This window comes from Meriones unguiculatus, chromosome 8 (assembly GCF_030254825.1).
Source record: "Meriones unguiculatus strain TT.TT164.6M chromosome 8, Bangor_MerUng_6.1, whole genome shotgun sequence".
Classification (NCBI taxonomy): domain Eukaryota; kingdom Metazoa; phylum Chordata; class Mammalia; order Rodentia; family Muridae; genus Meriones; species Meriones unguiculatus.
The window spans coordinates 73,471,139-73,490,018 of NC_083356.1; the positions used below are offsets into that span (position 1 = coordinate 73,471,139).

Genomic DNA, 18,880 nt, shown 5'->3' on the forward strand with positions numbered 1-18,880 from the left:
AATGTTATCGGACATCAGGACAGGAACTGGAATTTCCCTGAACCCCTCGTTAACCTCTCTTTTGCTGAGTAACAGCTGCGTTTGGGGTGATTTCTAAAGACTACGGGGAGGAAAGGTAGTTAACACCTGCGAACGGCTCTGCTTCACTTGGTTGTTCTTGGCGGTAACTTCTTGTCGGGACCTGCCTAAGGCTCGCCAAATCTCGGCCTCTGTGGCTTCGGGGTAGAAACCCTTCAAGGGTCCCGCGGTCCTACCGCAGTCCTATTCTTAACTGCGCCTGCTCTGCCATCTAGTGGTGACAACTGGGAAGTGCACCACCGCTTCTGACCGAATGCTATCTTTCCCTAAACAACGAAAATAGTAACAGAGACACTCTTCAGGTTAGAGGTTAGATTTGTCAGGCGTCAGCTCTTTTTGTGGGAGTTCCATGGAATTTGACAGGGTCTCAGAACAAAACAAAACCAAAATCCAACCAACACACACACACACACACACACACACACACAAGCTGAAAAGCTGTCTGGCAAGAACTGGACACAGAGGCACCCATGCGCACGCGGACACACACACTCTCCCCTCTGCAGTACTGGGATAGGCTCTGGAAGAGTCTATTTGGAATCACTATTTGGACCAGTCTGGCCATGTGTTTCATGGCTGGAGAAGGCCGTTTGGGGCTTGTACCCCAGGGACCTCAGCTTTCAAGTGAATACACAGAAGATGGATTAAGCAGCAGGGAGAAGGACCTGAGTCCTCTGGCCCAGGGGAGAAGACTTGGTACCCACATACCAGACCGAGGCTGGAAAAGCCTGGGAAGGAAGCATTCAGGAATGGCTTGGCCAACCTCCTGCCTCCGGCTCTTCTGCATGTCGGCAACATTAGCAGAGCAGGAAACTGAGCAAGAGTACTTTGGTTCAAATGCTAGTCCAGACAGCCAGAGAGGGGTCCCATCTTTGCTCACCCTTCTCAGTACAAAGCTGCCTCGGGCTGTGAGAGCCAGCCGGAAGCAGGCACTGGGAGGTTGAAGAAAGAGGATCCCACTGTAAGACAGCATCTGAATTGATGCACTGTTTGACTTTCTGCTCATGCATGGCCATGGGCCATAGCAGCTAGCCGAAGTCAGCTGCATCCCCTGAGCCAGGCCGGGATAAGAAGTCCATAGGCTTTAGGCCTGTTAGTATCCACTGCTAAGAACTGGGAGATGAAAAACAAAACAAAACAAAACAAAACACACACACACACACAAAAAAAAAAAAAAAAACAAAACTGGGAGATGGACAGTGCTACTCAAGGTCATCACAGAGCATAGCAGTTAGTGCTACTCAAGATGGACAGTGCTACTCAAGATGGCTAGTTTGGCTGGAGAGATGACTCAGTGGCTAAAGTATCTACTTAGCTACTTAGGGAGTTGATTTCTTTTTGTTGTTGTTTTGGTTTTTTGAGACAAGGTTTCTCTGGGTACCCTTGGCTGTCCTGAACTTGCTTTATAGACCAGGCTGGCCTCGTACTCATCTGCCTGCCTCTGCCTCCCTGAGTGCTGGGATTACAGGCCTGCACCACCGTGCCAGGCTTGCAACCACAGTTTTTAAGGCAAGAGCCCACAGCTTCCAGATTAGATCCTCTGCAGAGCAGCAAGGTCTCCAACCAGCTGCAGGAAAACAAAAACTGAGACAAATCCCAGAGAGGCAGTTCTTTTAGGAAGATCTTGCTAAGGAAAAAGAAAAAAAAAAAGTGGATCTTTAACATAAGCAAGCTTCTCAAAGCCAGACTTTGCTAGCCAAGGCAAGAAGCTAAATCCCTTTGAGAAGGGGCTCTTGTTGGCCTGACTCCTACAAGCCAGAAGAACAAACGCTTGTGGGCCAGATAACTCCCCAGAGTTGGGGAGGGGTCACCATACTGAGAGGGAGGCAGAAGAAAAACCTCTCCCTGGAAGCAGGAGCCAAAGACAGACCGAGAAGCCTTAAGCATATGAACTGGTAAGGTCTAGAAGGAAAGCTGGGTCTAAGAAAGGAAGGTCCTCAGGGAGAAGTTTTGACATTAAAGAAGATAATTTTCTCTGTTGAAAATGGAGGAAGACACAGTGACACAGTGCTTCTGGATTCCACGTCAGTTTCTTCTCTCAGTATACAAATAATTTTTTCAGTGATGATTTCAGATTTGTATTTTCTCTTTGGGAGAGATCAGAGTAAGGAAGACTTGGGATAAAGAAGAGATTGAGATAGTCTATGCTAAATTAAAGGCCACAAAAGGGAACCTTCAGAGAAATTCAATCTGGAACTTACAATAACACCAAAAGATGTAGTTCTGGATGAGGAAAGTCCACAGAGGCTTGAAGAAATTGCAGAATGACAGCCCACTGAGATGCTGGATAGGGAGCCAGCACCGCATTGCACACACCTGTAGTCATAGCGCTCAAGGAGGCACAGGCAGGCGGATCACTGTGAGTTCAAGGCCAGCCTAGTCTACAAAGAGAGTCCAGGACAGCCAGGACTATACAGAGAAACAAACAAACATGTTTTCAGCCTCTGAGACTTACCCTTTCTTGTTCTTACTGAGCTCTGGGCTGGCTGGTTCAATTCAGCTGTTCTGGCTCAAACTCCTCTCCCAACTGATTTATCCAATCTTGCTCTTCTCCCAGCCTCTGAAGTTCTCTGCTTGGCCTCAAACTAACTCTAGCAATCTGCCCTAATCTGCCGGTTTCTTATTCTCTGCCTCCTCTGTCTTCACCTCAGTTCTCGCTCTGCAACCTGTCTTTCTATTACTGTCCCGGTAAAACTGCCTCCTCTCTCTCATTGCATTGTAAGTATCTTCCCTTTCCTCTCTCTTCTCATGAGAGTTGGGCCCATCCTGTTCTGTCAAGTCTTTCTCTGATTCATCACTGTTTCTGCCACTCAATTAGTCCTCACTTTCAAACATGGGTGCTTCCTTCTACAAACTAACTTTACCTTCATTGCTTGGGATTAAAAGCGTGTACCACCACGCCTGGATATAAGCTTTTCTTTACCTGAAATTTGCTCTATGTTAGGCTGGCCTTGAGCTCAGAGATCTACTTACCTCTGTCTTCTGGGATTAAAGGCATGTCTGTATTCCAGTGGGATCACACAGACCTAGATCTTTGGATGTGATCTCTTGCCAGAGCAGTCATGTTCTGAATCAACACTTCTCTACATCAGGCAGCAAAATATCTGTCTTTTCTGTACTTTTGGAGGCTGCTTGCCTAACTTCCTACATTAAAAAAAAGATTTATTTATTATTTATAGACTACTCTGCCTGCAAGTATGTATACACACCAGGAGAGGGCACAAGATCTCATTATAGATGGTTATGAGCCACTATGTGGTTGCTGGGAATTGAACTCAGGGACTTTGGAAGAGAGGACAGTGCTTTTAACTGCTGAGCCATTTCTCCAGCCCAACTTCCTACATTTTTATTTCTTCTTAAGTCTCTTATGGGGTTGAAGACTAGATAGTTATAGTCTCACAGTTAAACTTAATTGTTTAGGATAGAAATTAATAGGGAGTAGAATACCTCATCCAAACATTGTAATGCCAGGATCACGGACCCTCAGAGATGACTTGATGCAATAGCAGGAGAGCTTTATTATGAGAGCAATTGAACTGGGGACCCAGGTCTCATTGACACAGCAGTAGAGAAGTGGGACCCCAAGCTCTGAGTGAGCAGGGTTTTTAAAGGGAAAGTCTGTGATCAGGGAGGTTTCCATGACAGCAAGCAGGGGGCACATGTTTTCATGACAGCAAACAGGAGGGCACATGCCTTGATGTTACAGGATTAGGTAAAAGTTAGAGGGGCGAGGTGACCTTCTCTGCATCACAATTACCTAATATGATCACAATGGCTATTCTTTTAAACTGTATCTGAAACATTGGGGAGAATTTTCCCACCTGATTCTCAACAGATTCTCATTGATTATTGCCAGGGAGATTGTCTCTATTTTCTATCAAGTATTCATTCTGTGATATTTCCTGGAGGCTGTTGCTAGGAGAGTTAACTTTATTCTCTGCCAAGTGTACATTCTGTGATATTTCCTGGTACCTGAATTCAGCTCTCAGGCAAGATGGCTCTTTATTTCAAAATGGAGTTATACACAGGATAACTATATCCAGGCTAATTTAAACTCTTCAACATACAAAATATAAATCTTACCTAATAATTTTCATAATTTTTATTATTACATATCGTTTGTTATTGTAAGAGGAAGAGCCATTTATTAGACTAAAAGGGGGAGATGTAGGCAGAGGGTTATTGTGTAAGTCAAATGCTGATTTCTGTACCCCCACATATCCTTGTTCTGAGAATCTCCTACTCAGTGTTGCATAAACCTTGCTTTCCAATTGTGCCCTGCTATGTTACAGCCAATCACCGAGCAGGGGAGATAATAGGGCTGGACTTCCTGCCAGCCAGGGGAGGAGGAGTTAGAGGAGGGAGAAGGGGATTGAGCCACGGGAGCAGTGAAAGTGAACAGGAAAGGAGCTGGAGCAAGAAAGCTACAAAGTGCAAGTATCTGGGGTGTACACCGGGAGGAAGTCAAATTAGCTTAGAGGGTTAAGAATAGATTAACAACTGTTCAGTTCTGTGCTGTGAAGCTTGTCAAAAGAATATAATAGAGTCTCAATTATTTATGTGATAGCTGGGTTAAGCGAGAAACAGAAACAAACAGCTTTAAAAAAGTAACCTTAACACACAAACACATAAAATACATTGTTGTAATTGGCTTTAATATTTGCTTTTGATATATCTTTTAGTAATGCTGCGATTAATCCTAAACAGCTGTTTAACCAAATCACCACACAGAGACTAGGATTTATTTAGTTAACCTAGAATACAATGCTGGGCAATAGTTACTCCATCCTAAACCTCCAGGCCCGCAGTTTCATACCATTCAGATTTCCCCATTATACTTGCTTTTAGTGATATCTTAGGTCTGGTTCACTTCTCCACGTCATTCCAAAACCTCTCCTCCAGCCTCTGCCCTCCCAGCTTCTGCTCCTCTTCCCCTCCTACTCCTTCCTCTCCTCCGGCTCCTCCCTTCTCCCTCCTACTTCTTTTGTTTCCTTCCTCTCCTCCCACTCTGAACCAGGGTCTCCCACCATATCCTCTCCATTGCTCAACATTGTGGCTGGTTGTTTTATTTTGGCATGTTTACACAAAGTTGAGACAGGTGATGCTTAGAATAAGTATCACAATGCAATGTCCGGATTGAAACCAGAGAGTCGGGGAGAGAACTCAGCATTGAATGAACAAGGGTAAGGTGTATACATTCCAAAAAAAGATTATACGAACAATACATTTTTTTAATTTATTTTATTTTTAATGTATGTGTATGTGCATGCAAGTGCAAGCATCCACAGAGACCAGAGGTTTCGGAAACTCTGAAACTGGATTCATTCACAGATGGTTTTGAGACACCCACTGTGGGAACTGAGGGTGAAATTCAGGACCTCTGGGGAAAAAACTATGTGAGTCATTTCCCCATCCCCTAAATAAAAGCTTAAAAAATAAATAAACTGCTTATTACTGGCACATGGAGCTCAGAGATAGTGCACCTTTCTAGCACGGTTTTTCTGCAATTCATTTGTAGACCAGGCTGGCCTTGAACTCACAGAGTTCTGCCTGCCTCTGCTTTCTGAGTGCTGGGATTAAAGGTGTGCACCACCATTGCCTGGCAGCTGCCGTTTTTTGTTTTGTTTTGTTTTTTGTTTTATCACATCTGAAAAATAAAAACATTTTAACAAACTTTATAAATGGGCTGCAGAGATGGTTCAGTGGTTAAGAGCTCCGGCGGCTTTTCCAGAGGACACAGTTCAGTTGTGCTCCCAGCACCCATGTGGCAGCTCACAACCACCTGCCGCTCCAGTTCCAGGGGATCCGGCGCCCTCTTCTCGCCTCTGAGGGCACCAGAGGCGTGGCCCACAGACACTCATACACAGAAAAGAAATAATAGACATTTAAAAATCAAATCTCAGAGCCAGGAAGATGTCTCAGTAATAACATTTGCCATGCAAGCCTCAGAGTTGTCTGACCTCCTGGAGGCCGAGTGTCCCAGTCACTTTTCTATTGTGATAAAACACCTCGCCAAAGCAGCCTCCGGAAGGGCTTACTTGGTCCTTTAATTCCTTTCAATTCCAGAGGTCTGTAATGGCCGGGATGACGCCAAAGCTGGAAGGTGACAGCACACTTGGAGGGCCTGCTGACTTGTGAAACCCCAAAGCCTGCTCCCAGTTACACACTTTCTCCAGCCACGCTACCCCCCTAAACCTACCCAAACAGGGCCGCCAAAGGGGGACTGTGCACCCTAACACCTGAGCCTATGGGGGAACATTCCACTGGGACCATCACTCCATCACAAGGCAGAAGGAGAGAACCAACTCCAGGATCTCCATCAGGCACAACCGTGGCGTGGGTATCCACACACGTGTCACATGCGCAACAACAGGAATCTGGGACTTGATTTTTTTTTCTAAGTCGTTGTTTATACGCCCACACTCACACCCAGTCCATTCCAGAGTGTGCAAATAACGAGAGAGAGAGAGAGAGAGAGAGAGAGAGAGAGAGAGAGAGAGAGAGGGAGGGAGGGAGGGAGGGAGAGAGAGAGAGAGAGAGAGAGAGAGAGAGAGAGAGAGAGAGAGAGAGAGAGAGAGAGGGCGACTGGCGAGCATCCGTGAGGCTGCAGACCTGCGGCTCTCTGGCGCCCTCTACTGCTGGTTTGGTAGAAGCACATGGGTCTTTTCAGTAGCCTCACATCCCCAGATCCCCCGCCAAACAGGTGAGGACCAGGGAGCGCTGTCTCTGGTCCTGAAAAATACCAGCCAGCGTCCCTCTCTCCCTATCTGAGTGGCTCTGGACATGTGACGTCACCATCCTGGGCCTTGCTTTCCCTATCTGTAGAGGGGGGGCACTTCCCTTTTTGGAGTTGCTGAGCAACCAATGGCTGGTGTGCGCAGAATCCTTGCCAGCCACGAGGCTATGCATTTGGAGGAGGTGACAGATGTGCCCACCAGCTCTGATCCTTTCACAGTCCAGACAGCCTGTTCAGCCCACACCTGTTTGAAGGAGGTTCCCTGACTCGGGGCGTTGCCACTGTTTCTGGCAGGATTTGGAGTAGCATTCTGGAGTCAGGAAAGCTTAGCCGCTGGTACTTCCGACCAGTGAGGTCACAGAGCACACGGGGTCCTGCCAGAGACAGTGGACCGCTGCTGCAGGTTGAAAGCTGCTCTCTAAGAGTCATGCTGAACAACTAAGGGCCAGGCCATCCTCCTCATCCACCTGTCCTCCAGTTTCCACCGCAGTCTTGCCTCTCAGGAATCACACTGTAGCAAGCCCTGGCTCCTCCCGGCCACTCTCAAGTTCCTTTCTCTCCCAGCCATAGTTTGGGAGCAGCAAGCCACCAGCCATTCCCTCAGGGACACTGTTTCAGCCTTAGAACTGGTCCCTCCCATGTTGGTATAATGTTCTTTTGACATGTGTGCAATTTACCCTTGTTCATTCATATGCTGATTTCTCTACCCCGTTATCTGGTTTCAATCCGGACTTTGCATTGTGATGCTTATTCTAAGCATCACCTGTCTCAAGTTTGTGTAAACTTGCCACCATTTGTTCTTTATATTGTCAAGAACAACCATCCCCAGTGCTGAGCTACAGTGAGAATAGGGTGGGACATCCTGGTCAGGAGAAGGGAGGAGAAGGAAGCCAGTAGGAGGAAGAGGAGAGAGAATCCGCAGGAGAGGTCTTGGAACCACATGGAGAGATGGACCGGATCTTAGATATGACTAAAAGCAAGTATAATGAGTGAAATCTAAATGGTAGGAAACTATGTGGGCTTGAAGGTTTAGGATGGAGTAACTATTGCCCAGCATTGTGCTCTAGGTTAATTAAATAAATCCCAGTCTCTGTGGTGACTTGGGAGTACAGCTGGTTTAGGAACAACCGCTGCTTAACTAAAAGATATATCAATAGTAAATATTATAACCCACAACACTCCCCTCCAAGGACTTGACCAGTGCTAGCTCAATATAGGCCCAGCGTAGTCAGAATGTGGCAGGCACTGTCTCCTTGCTTGGAGGCAGTCCTGCAAGGTAACTAAAAGCATGGTGAAGCCTGTGTGGGGTGTATGTGTGCGTGTGTTTTGAGACAAGATCTTATGTAGCCCAGACTGGCCTCCAATTCACTGTGTAGCCAAAGGTGACCTTTTACTCCCAATTCTCTAGCCTCTGTCTCCCAGTTGTTGAGACTACAGGTAGCTACACTGTTTTGTTTATTTGTTTTGGGTAAACAAACCTTTTATTTTTTTTTGGCATGCCAGCTCCTAAATAATGACACGGAGACTTTTTATTAATAGCAAATATTTGGCCTTAGCTTTGGTTTGTTCCTTAAATAGCTCTTAAATTAACCCATTTATATTAATATATGTTCTGCCACAGGACTCATTACCTCTCAGTCTTTTAGACCCAGCATTATTTCTTCCTCCATGTCTGGCTGGTGAAATCTTTCTGCCTCTGACTCCTCCCTAGCATTCCTGTATCTGCCAGGAAGTTTGGCCTCCCTTTCCTGCCTTTGCTATTGGCTGTTCAGTCTTTATTCAACCAATCAGAAGGTGAGGAAAGTGCATGTTTACAAAGCATTGAGACAGGTGGTGCTTAACAGCACTAAAGTGGGACCTGTACTCAGCTCTCTGCTGGAACAGACACCAGCATTTGACTAATACAAAGACAACCTTTACACAGTGGAAAAAAAAAAAAAAGCAGTTTTTGTTGGTTGGTTTTTCAAGACAGGGTTTCTCTGTGTAGAGTTGGCTGTCCTAAAACTCACTTTGTACAGAAGGCCGGCCTCTAACTCAGAAATCCACCTGCCTCTGCCTTCTGAGTGTTGGGATTAAAGGAACGCTCCACCAAGCCTGGCGTACTGTCAGTTTTTACAGTGTTCCCTTTTAGACTGCCAAAATGGCTCCAACCACGATGCTAACCCTTCAGTCAGCTTGGATTGCGGGTACAGGACTGATCAGTCACCATGCTTCTGACAGGGCCCTTGCACCAACACCAGCATGGGGGAGCCAACACACCGTCCTGTGAGGGAGTCTGAACAACCTCCTGTGAACTGACTTGTCTTTTCCCACAGTCTAAACTCCTGTGAACCGTCATCCAGGAGAGCTGAGATAATGATCAACCAGACCACCCTTTGGCCAGGACTGCTTACCTGTGCATGCCTCTTGTCCCAATTCTTCCTCTGTCTAAACCTAAAGCTCATGTCAGTGTCCAGAGATGGACTTGGGGTCACTGGACGCCCTTAGCTGCTCCTCTTCCCAATGTGATACATTAATAGAATCTCTTTTATCTGCTTTTCACTATTTTTGGGTGTGTGTGTGGCTTGAGACAGGGTTTCTCTGTGTAGCCTTGGCTGTCCTGGACTTGCTTTGTAGACAAGGGTGGCCTTGAACTCACAGAGGCCCACCTGCCTCTGCCTCCCTCAGTGCTGGGATTACAGGTTTGCAGCATGCAGCCCCATGCCTGGCTGTTTTTCATTGTTAATCATCTCATCAGTTAGCACACTGGGACAGGTGACTGAGACTAGCTTTTGCTCTAAAACCCCAGAAATAAGAAAAGTCATGGTCAGTGACTCTGTCCTGAGGTCAGGAACTGGTTGAAAGAATGGAATGAGCTAAAGGCAAGACAGAGTTATATATATAAATGCAGGTTTATTGGAAGCAGCTCTCAGCTACCATGAGAGGGAGAAAAGCATGCACAAAGAGAGGAGAGAAAGGAGGAGGAGGAGGAAAGAAGAGGAAAGATACAAAGAGAGAAGAGCAGAGGAGAGAGGGAGGAGAACCAAAATATCTGGATTATATAGTGAAGGGCCTCAGGGAGAGGGTTAGCCCTGCCTCTGGGCTAGGGAATTCATGAGAGAGGGCAGGGTATACCAGCCATGCCCTGCAGCAGGTACAGACCTAGGATACCTGAAACCAAATTAAGAACCACATCTGTCCTGTCCCTGGTGTAAGCCTGGGACTCTATATGTTGCTGGGTCTCACACACAGCCAGAGTTCGGGAGCTATTTGGTGCTAATTGGTCTGCCCAAGGAACTCGACCAAGTTCGGCAAAGCCTGGGCTAAGCGTGCATGGGCCACCGTGACAGCCACTTTTCTTCGTAGGTGATCTCTGAGCTGGCTGTGATGTCCCCCTTAAATGCCCGTGGCTCCAGAATACAAGCTACTTTCCTTTGGTGTCTGCAAGCCCTTAACCTTCTGCATTGTCCTCCATGCTCGCCTCTCAATACTCTCCACGATGTATGTTAATTCTCAGCTCCCCAGTTCTGTGGGGACTTTGGGGGTCGCACCTGTACTTTGATAGTGGAGATATCTGTAGAGTGTAAGACCGTTGGCCTTTTTGCTGGGGCAGTCCCTCAGCTAGCCCACCAGACTCAAGGCCACTTCCCTGCCACCTCCTCCTCCCTTCCATCTCTCTGCCTCTCTTTCGCCCGCTCCAGCTTCAGCACTTTCCTGCTCGTCCGCCACGCTTCTTTCTTATGCAAAAGTCGCTATTAGCATGGTGGGAGGAGGGCCATTTGGCCCTTGCCCGTTTGGTTTGGGCAGGTGAGAAAGCAACAAACGTTTAAATATCCTGCTTGCACAGCAATGAACCATTGTGACTACTGGACACACCTCCATAGCCAGTTGAAACAATCAGTGTGTGTGCGCGCCTGCGGGGTATTTCAACAGCCCAGACTGACGGTTACGATCTCTAGACCACATAGTCCACGTAGACCGCACCGCTGCTTGCTTTGGGTTGGCCAACTCCTTGGGTTTTTGTTTGGATAACACCTTTCATTTCTAGCTTAAGCAAAGGCTTTCCCTGCCCCAGCGTCCCTGGACTTTGATGGGTCACTATTAGCCCGTTTCCACTTGCCTGCCTCCCCAACAGCCTGTAAGTCCTGAGAGGCAAGACCAACTCTGTCCGCTCCACTGCCGTCTGCTCAGCGGGTAGCCTGGGCACTGCCATGTGGCATGCAGCAGGAATGAAGGTCCAGATTTATTTGTGAGCCTCCGCAGCACGCGTCTCTATGTGCTCTGCACCCCCAGTCCTCAGCCCTGGGCATCAGGAAGGCAGATCTGGGGAGTGCTCAACACAGCCCAGGTGAAATGGGAAAGGGAGGTCAAAGCGAAGTCTGGGGCTCCTTGAGAGGCTCCTTAAAAACGCCCCAGGAGCTGGGCGCAGTGGTGCACGCCTGTAATCCCAGCACTCCAGGAGACAGGCAGCCCTATCTCTGTGAGTTCAAGGACAGCCTGGTCTACAGATGGAGTCCAGGACAGCCAAGGCTACACAGAGAAACCCTGTCTCAAAATGAAACAAAACAAACCAACCATCCAACAAAAGCCCTGGGAGTTGTGTGTGTGTTTTAGTGGTAGAGATGGTTGCTGAAAGAGAAAGAGAGGTCTGTAGAGATGGCTCTGTTGGGTAAGAGCCCTTGCCGTGCAGGCCTAGGGACCTGAGTGGGAATCCCCAGCACTCATGATAAATTCTGGGTAAGAGGCCCAAGTTCTGGCCCACCCCAGTTACAACACGCCCACCCCACCTCAGACAGAAAGGTGGCTGTCTCCATTCTCTCGCTCTGTGTATGTATGCATATGTGTATGTATATACACACGTTACACATATACTCACACACATGTATAAGTATATACATAAGTATACACACATATACATACATGTATGTATAAGTATATACGTGTGTATATTTTATATATGTCTATATGTGTATGTATGCATATATACACATATAAATTTAGAAAGAGAAAACAAACACGACTTCGAAAGACAGGAGCGAAATTCCTTCGAAGAGGGTTTCTTGCCACTCACAAGGATGGCGCCTACAGCTTCCCTGCCCCTTTCCAACATGGTCGCTTTCTGTGTAGGCGGAAGTGACGCTCCGTACCGGAAGAATCTGCGGCACCGCTGGGACAGCATCCGCGCGCAGCGGGAGCAGCGGGCTCTGTGGCGGGCGATGAGGCGAGCCGGGGCGTTTGGGGGCTGCACGGCCCTGTGGGTGCTGCTGGCCGCCCGCGTGGCGGCGGCGTTCGAGCCCGTGAGCGTGACCATCGCCATCGGGGCCGTGTCGGCGCTCACGGGCTACCTGTACAACACCGACTTGTACTGCCGCTTCACCGAGTGCTGCCACGAGGAGCGGCCCCTCAACGCGTCGGGTACGTGCCCTCGGGCCGGTCGGGGCGGGCGGGCGGGCGCCGGGAGTCCAGCCTGAGCGGCGCCGCGGGACGCAGCCTCGGCCGGACCTCGCCACGCCTTCGTGGGCCCGGAGATGACCGCCTGGAGAGCCGACCGCCGCGGGGCCGCCTGGGCGCCCCCTCCAGCGGGTGTCGGCGTGCGGCTCCGTCCAGAAAGCCCGCCTTTGGCCCTTGCTGCCTTTTTTTTTTTTTTTTTTTCCCGAGCCAGCCAGGGGTGGCGGGAAAGCTAGCCCGGAGCTCCCCCGCAAAATGATCATTTCCTGGATGAATGAGTCCGCCTAGCTTCCTTGTTTGACACTTAGGTGTTGAGGAGAACTGCCGCTTAAGGGTCTGGCTCTAGATCCTGAAGGTTCGGGCTCCCAGGCGTGGCAGAGACCCTGCTGGATCAGTCGCTAAGCTGTGCCTCACTCTGGCCAGTTTCTGGTGCCTTTTTAACGTGTGTTTTTCTCTCTGTTCCGGGGCTGGCCACCCGCAGCCCTCAAGCTGGACTTGGAAGAGAAGCTGTTTGGACAGCACCTCGCCACTGAAGTGATTCTCAAGGCACTGACTGGCTTCAGAAACAACAGGAATCCCAAGAAACCACTGACTCTGTCCTTGCACGGCTGGGCTGGCACGGGCAAGAATTTTGTCAGCCAGATTGTGGCTGAAAACCTCCATCCAAAAGGCCTGAAGAGTAGCTTTGTCCACCTCTTCGTCTCTACTCTGCACTTCCCTCATGAGCAGAAGATAAAACTGTATCAGGCAAGAAAACCTACTGCTCCCTGACATGCCTGGGCCACCTGTGCAGTAGCTCTGGCCCCTGCTTCTCTCTGCATTGAAATAGCTCCGGCTGGCCTCTCTGCTTTGCTTCCTTTTTTTCTGCTATTTATCTGTTTACAGAGTTTTCCTATAGTTCTGGCAGCCCTGGAACTCACAGAGATCTGCCTGCCTCTGCCTCCCGAGTGCTGGGACTGAAGGTGTGCACCTCCATGCCTGGCCTCGATTTATATTTGTTCAGTCGAGGTCCCATCACGTAGCCCAGGCTGGTCCTGGTGGTAGGGATCCTACTGCCCCAGCTTTCGAGGGCTGAGAGTAACAGGCATCCACCGTTTTGCCCATCTTACGGTGAGTAAGCGGCCAAATAAGCAGGAGCGTGTGCTTGTGTGTGTTTGGGTTCTCAGGCGGGGTCTCTTGTAGCCCAGGTTAGCATCAATCTCACAGTATAGCGGAGGCTGGCCTTGCACTTTGCTGGGATTATAATTGTGCCTCACCATGTCCAGCCTTCTCTTTTCTAAATTGGTCTTCCAAAATAATCCAGTGAGTTAGGGAGCCAGCTAGTGTGCAGGAGGCCATAGGTTCAATTCCCGGAACTAGGGAGAGGGGAAAGGAGGGTGAATGAGAAAGGATGGGCAGGAGAAGCCGGGTGACTTGCTCCTCACAGCCTGCCCTCATTGACTCCCATCTCTCTCCTAGCATATGTCTTAGCACACAGAGAGTGATTCCATTCCCAGCCGGCCATAGGTAGGGCAGTCTTAAGCTTGCTTGGGCATGGCTTTCCCGTGCCACAGCCTGGGCTTTGCCCCTGTGCTATGCAGGATACAGTAGAGGATTTCCTCCTAATGGCTTTGATTCCTTCAGTCCTTCATATCTCACAGAACGAAACCTCCAGACTGTTTCTGCTTGTGAGATCTCTGTACATTTCATTGGTTGATTCTGACTTAATTGGCTGTCTTGTTTGTTGGTACTAACCTAGTCCTGCTACTACTACCTTCTAGGGACTGAGATCACAAGCAGAAACCCAAGTGAGGAAGGAAATGAAAGTGAATCTGTTGTCTTAACTGTAAGAGGGAGGAGTGCCAAAGGGAAGGATAGTTTGATTTTAAGGTGCTGGGAATAGCAACCGAGCTTTGCTCTTGCTGAGGAAGTGCTATGCCACCAAGCTACAGTCCCCCCAGGAAGTAATGTTCATGTTTTACAAATGTTATAGATTTCTTGAAATACAGTATTTGCAGTTGGTGTCCCATGCCCTATCCCGTTTAGGGGGTGAGAGGCTGTTGCTCAGGTGTAAACCAAGGGGTCAAGGGATGTAGCTCAGGGTTTTTCGTGCCAGCCAGGTTGCCCTCTTTACCCACTGCATCATTCCAAAGCTTTGGTGCCCTGCATTGCTCGGATCTGAATCCAGTTGTCAATTTCCCGTGTGCCTGGCTTCTTTTCCTGTTGCTGTGGTAAAATAGCCTGACAGAAGCAAATCGAGGGTTCCCTCCTGCCTTGACTGAGGGTGCTGTATTCTGTGCTGTGGGTGAGCTGGCCTACCAGCCTCCAGCCAGGTCTCTGCCTCCCATTTATTGCAGGAGGGCCGAGTTTACGGATGTGGGCCTAGGGCCATGCTGGGGGATGTATATGGAGGTCAGCGGGTGGCTTGCCAAAGCCAGTTCTCTCCTTTAGCCATTTGGGTCCTAGGGATTGAACTCGGCTGGCCAGGGTTCACCCACTAAACCATCTTCCTGACCCCCCATCTGTTCTGTGTGAGTTTCAGGGTTTAGGTTAGTGCCTTTTCACTTGTGATAAAGCTCAGAAAAGGGTCTACCAGTTGTATGGGGGCAAGGGTGTAGTTCATGGCCCAGGGAGCTCTGCCCCTTCATCCTCTGGAGCATCCTCTGAGCTGTGCCTCTTGTGGTTGGTCTAGGACCAGCTCCAGAAGTGGATCCGAGGCAATGTGAGCGCCTGCGGCAGCTCCGTCTTCATCTTTGACGAGATGGATAAATTGCACCCTGGGATCATTGACTCTATCAAGCCCTTCCTAGACTACTATGAGCAGGTGGATGGGATTTCCTACCGCAAAGCCATCTTCATCTTCCTCAGGTCAGCCAAGGAAGCTTCTCCGTGACCTATAAGTGCTAGAAGGAGGGTCTCTCAGCCATCTGGAACAGAACTACCGGCTTGGCAAAGCCATAGGCTCGCTTGTCCTTTGTTACTTCCCAGTGTCACTTTGCCGTAGAAACTAAGTTGGGGATGAGCCAGAGCAATCGATCCTTGGTGCTCCTGCAACCCGTCTGAATTCTAAACATAGCACACACGCAGGCAGATAAGCTTTTTGCCCTTGTCTGGTAGCACGCTGCAAAAAGTCCTGGTTTAAAGCGTAGCACCCCTGGGACCCCGGGTGTCACATAGTGCTATGGTGACACATGCTTCACACGCACAGGACCCCAGAGTCAGTTCTAGCATTGAAAAAGAATAAAGCCTTGGGCGGGGTGTGCTTGGCAAGGAGCCTGGGATAACGCACCTATGATATTGGTCTCTGCATCTCCGGCTAACCCAGCAATGCAGGAGGGGACCTGATAACTAAGACGGCCCTGGACTTCTGGCGGGCAGGAAGAAAGAGGGAGGAGATCCAGCTGAAGGACCTGGAGCCCGTGCTGTCTGTGGGCGTCTTCAACAACAAGCACAGTAAGTCCACTGTGGAGCAGGGGAGAGTGGGGACAGGGCGGGGGATGGATGGATGGACACCCAGCGCCCTGCCAGCATTGAGCTGGCTCTCAGCAGTGTGTCTTACACGAAGCCGGCCTGCCCCTTGCATGTGGCTTTGCTGCTATGGGGAGTTTTCTTGGGATATTATGAGGGCGTATGTCATTTGACAGTTTCTGGAAAGGCAAAGACATGAAGGATGGACTGTGGGCCAGGAAAAGATGGGGTGTGGCCAGGTGGCACTGACAGGACACTCACTTTGTCTTGTTCTGCAGGTGGCCTGTGGCACAGTGGGCTGATAGACAGAAACCTCATCGACTACTTTATCCCCTTCCTGCCCTTGGAGTACAGACACGTGAAAATGTGTGTGCGGGCAGAGATGAGGGCTCGCGGGGCTGCTGTTGATGAAGACATTGTCACCAGTGTGGCAGACGAAATGACGTTTTTCCCCAAGGACGAGAAGATCTACTCAGACAAGGGCTGCAAGACTGTGCAATCACGGCTAGATTTCCACTGAGCTCTTCGCCCAGCCGGGTAGAAGATCCTTGGGGCCTCCTGCCCCCACCAGGGTCTTGCCTTGTAGAAGCACTTTGAAGATGCCCTTCGGGCTTTGCACATTTGCACCTGTGGACTCAGGATGCTGTCAAAGCAGCGTCTAGAGATGAACTTCTAGAAACCTCACACTGTTACTGTGAATCAAGTGCCTAGAAACATCTAAACACAGGAGGCCAAAGGTCAAAGGTCCTGTTGTGGCCAGGACCGCCCATGCCTCACTTGCCACTAACTGAGGCTACAGTACCCCACCTCTTTCTTTCCCCTTTTTCTACCCTGAGCTGGTACTCACTGACAGTTCTCAGAAGCTGATGGCGTTGACAGATGCTCACTGGTGGAGGGGAGCACGTGGACTTGACGTTGGCTGGGCTGTCGGCGGGAGCAGGGGCAGCCTTGGAACCCATACCTTACCCTCGCTGCTGCTCACAGCTCTGGCTGTAGAATCCCGTCTCCCATTGTGTGTGGGCTGCAGCCTGCCTTGTACCTTGTCTTCTCAGCTGTTAGACTCACACATCAGAATGGGCTGTCATCTTTGAAGGAGGTATTTGGCTCCTGTTTGCCTGTTACACTTGCTCTGAAGGGCAAGGTCAGGTGTGCAGAACCAATAGCATGCATAGGAAGAGTTAAATTCTAGGCCAGGGCTGACCAGGCCAAACCCCACGGGAAGATGCAGGTTTGCTGCACACCAGAGATACCGATTTTTTTTTTTTTAAGGGCAAGCATATATTTAAAACAGGGTTTATAAAACCTAGGATGTGGTGGCACACGCCTTTAATCCCAGCACTCAGGAGGCAGAGACAGGTGGATCTTTGTGAGTGCTAGGCTAGCCTTGTCTACAAAGAGAGTTCAGGACAGCCAAGGGTATACAGAGAAACCTTGTCTTGAAAAATAAAAACCTAGGAAGGACATAAATAGAATAATGCTTATTCTCAGGTGTTTATTATTGCTGGGTTTGGGGGCACAGTGCCCATGACCCAGCAGAAAGATCAGGATTCAGGGTTCCTCAGCTATCCTTTGAGTTTGAGGACAGCCTGAGCTACGTGAAACTCTCAAAAGAAAAAAAGGGCTTTATTGCTAAATGTGTAGAGAGTGGAACTACATGGGTACAGTTTCAGACCCCACAAAGTCCTCAGTTTGTGGCGGGTCCCGGGTGTAATCTCGGGATGCCTTTTGAGTGGCAGTGCCGGCCGGGCTGCTCTGACTGTAGGGAGGTGAGCCTGCGATTCCAGCCGTTCGAACCCTGTCCCAGCTGCGGTGCAGCTGCAGACAGAGACTGTGCCATATTTTTATGGGCTGTAGTAGAATGACTAATTTTATAACCCGGGAATGACATATTCACATTTAGTGTCTTTTAAATGCCAAGGTAAGCCGGGTGTGGTGGTCACACCTTTGGTTCCAGTACCTCGGAGGCCACGGTAGGACTCTCAAGTTTGAGGCCAGCCTAGGCCACACAGTGAATCTAGGCCCAGTAACCCTCGCACTTAGGAAGCTGAGTTTAAAGTCAGCCAAGTTACAGAGACCCTGTCTCAAAGCACAAAGCAAACAAAAACCTGCCAAGTGAGGCCGAGTTTCATTATTCTTGGATTGGAGCCAAGTTACCGTTCATAACCTATTGGGCGCCTGGTCAAGAAGAAACAAGCCTTTCTGTTTACAATGATGTAATATGTGGACACGTGTTGGCCACCTTTGGACTGCTGTTACTGACCTGTCACTCTGAAAGGCCTGGTCTGGCCTGCCCCAGCCTCCCTAACCTGCCTGTGAGAAGGCACAGACAGCTGGATACAGAATAAAGCCAGTGTAGTGTACTGTGAGTTTCTTGTTTCCTAGTTTCCCCTCTGTGTGTTTGCACACTCTGAGCTCAGAGTGAAGACTCTGTCCATGTGGTGCTTGCCTTCCCACACTGGACGCAGGCTGACTGCATCACACAAAAATCACTGCACACCCCGTCCCATGGGGGCTTAGAGACTGAGACGTGGTCTGGACCTAGGTCCCTGCACACATGTGGCTGATGCGCAGCGAGGTCTTCATATGGGATGAGTGGAGTGTGGGCTGTTTCTAACATGGACTCTATTGTCTGTTTTTGGATCACTTCTTCCTGGCAGGGCTGCCTTGCCTGCCCTCGGGGATGAGGATATGCTCAGTTCTGATGTGACTTGATACGCTGGGGAGGGAATGACAGTGGGAGGGAACCTCTCCCTTTCTGGGAGGAAAGGGGGGGAAGGGAAGGAGAAGAGAGAAGGGGCACCCTTGGGATGTAAAGTAAATAAAATGGAAAGAAAAAAATAATCACTGCTTTAAAGGCTGTTACCCACAAACAGGATGAAGTTGTATCAGTGTTGGATAGCTTCATTAGGTAGGCAAGGGCCTTTTCATGTTTGCACACAAGGGGTGGACAGTTACAAGCACACACATGTAGAGGCCAAGTTGGGTACCTTCCTTAGTGCTCTATCTTCCTGAGACAGGCTCTGAAGTTCAGAGCTGGCTAGAGCTGCTCCCTGGGCAGCGAGCTCCAGGGAGCTGCCAGAGACAGGCTTCTCTACCACATAACATCCTAATGATGATGACCTACCTACCTGAATTTTAATTCAGAACATGGCTGTTATGGCAAGAAATTACATCCAAAGACTAGGTCTGTGT

The 18,880-nt window shown here is 49.3% G+C and overlaps 1 protein-coding gene across 3 annotated transcripts; it reads left to right on the forward strand.

Annotated features, from left to right (window-relative positions):
• Positions 1-11,939: 11,939 nt before the first annotated feature.
• On the forward strand, positions 11,940-18,054 carry Tor1b (torsin family 1 member B). 3 transcript variants are annotated; one of them, XM_021651425.2, is made up of 5 exons: positions 11,942-12,208; positions 12,723-12,988; positions 14,913-15,088; positions 15,546-15,673; positions 15,967-18,054. In XM_021651425.2, exons 1-5 carry the CDS (start codon positions 12,010-12,012, stop codon positions 16,206-16,208), a joined length of 1,011 nt encoding a protein of 336 aa, XP_021507100.1. In that variant the 5' UTR covers positions 11,942-12,009; the 3' UTR covers positions 16,209-18,054. The 3 variants fall into 3 exon arrangements, 1 of the variants encoding a protein (XP_021507100.1); XR_009593795.1 differs by lacking the exons at positions 14,913-15,088; positions 15,967-18,054 and having other exon boundaries at positions 11,940-12,208; positions 12,723-13,351; positions 15,546-15,675; XR_002476946.2 differs by lacking the exons at positions 15,546-15,673; positions 15,967-18,054 and having other exon boundaries at positions 11,940-12,208; positions 12,723-13,351; positions 14,913-15,050.
• Positions 18,055-18,880: the final 826 nt, after the last annotated feature.

Excerpts from the sequence above, each read along its gene's own strand:
- Tor1b (XM_021651425.2), top strand. The coding sequence starts at position 12,010 with ATGAGGCGAGCCGGGGCGTTTGGGGGCTGCACGGCCCTGTGGGTGCTG. Across the intron at positions 12,989-14,912 it reads AGAAGATAAAACTGTATCAG|GACCAGCTCCAGAAGTGGAT; the intron begins GCAAGAAAACCT and ends TGGTTGGTCTAG. Across the intron at positions 15,674-15,966 it reads CGTCTTCAACAACAAGCACA|GTGGCCTGTGGCACAGTGGG; the intron begins GTAAGTCCACTG and ends CTTGTTCTGCAG.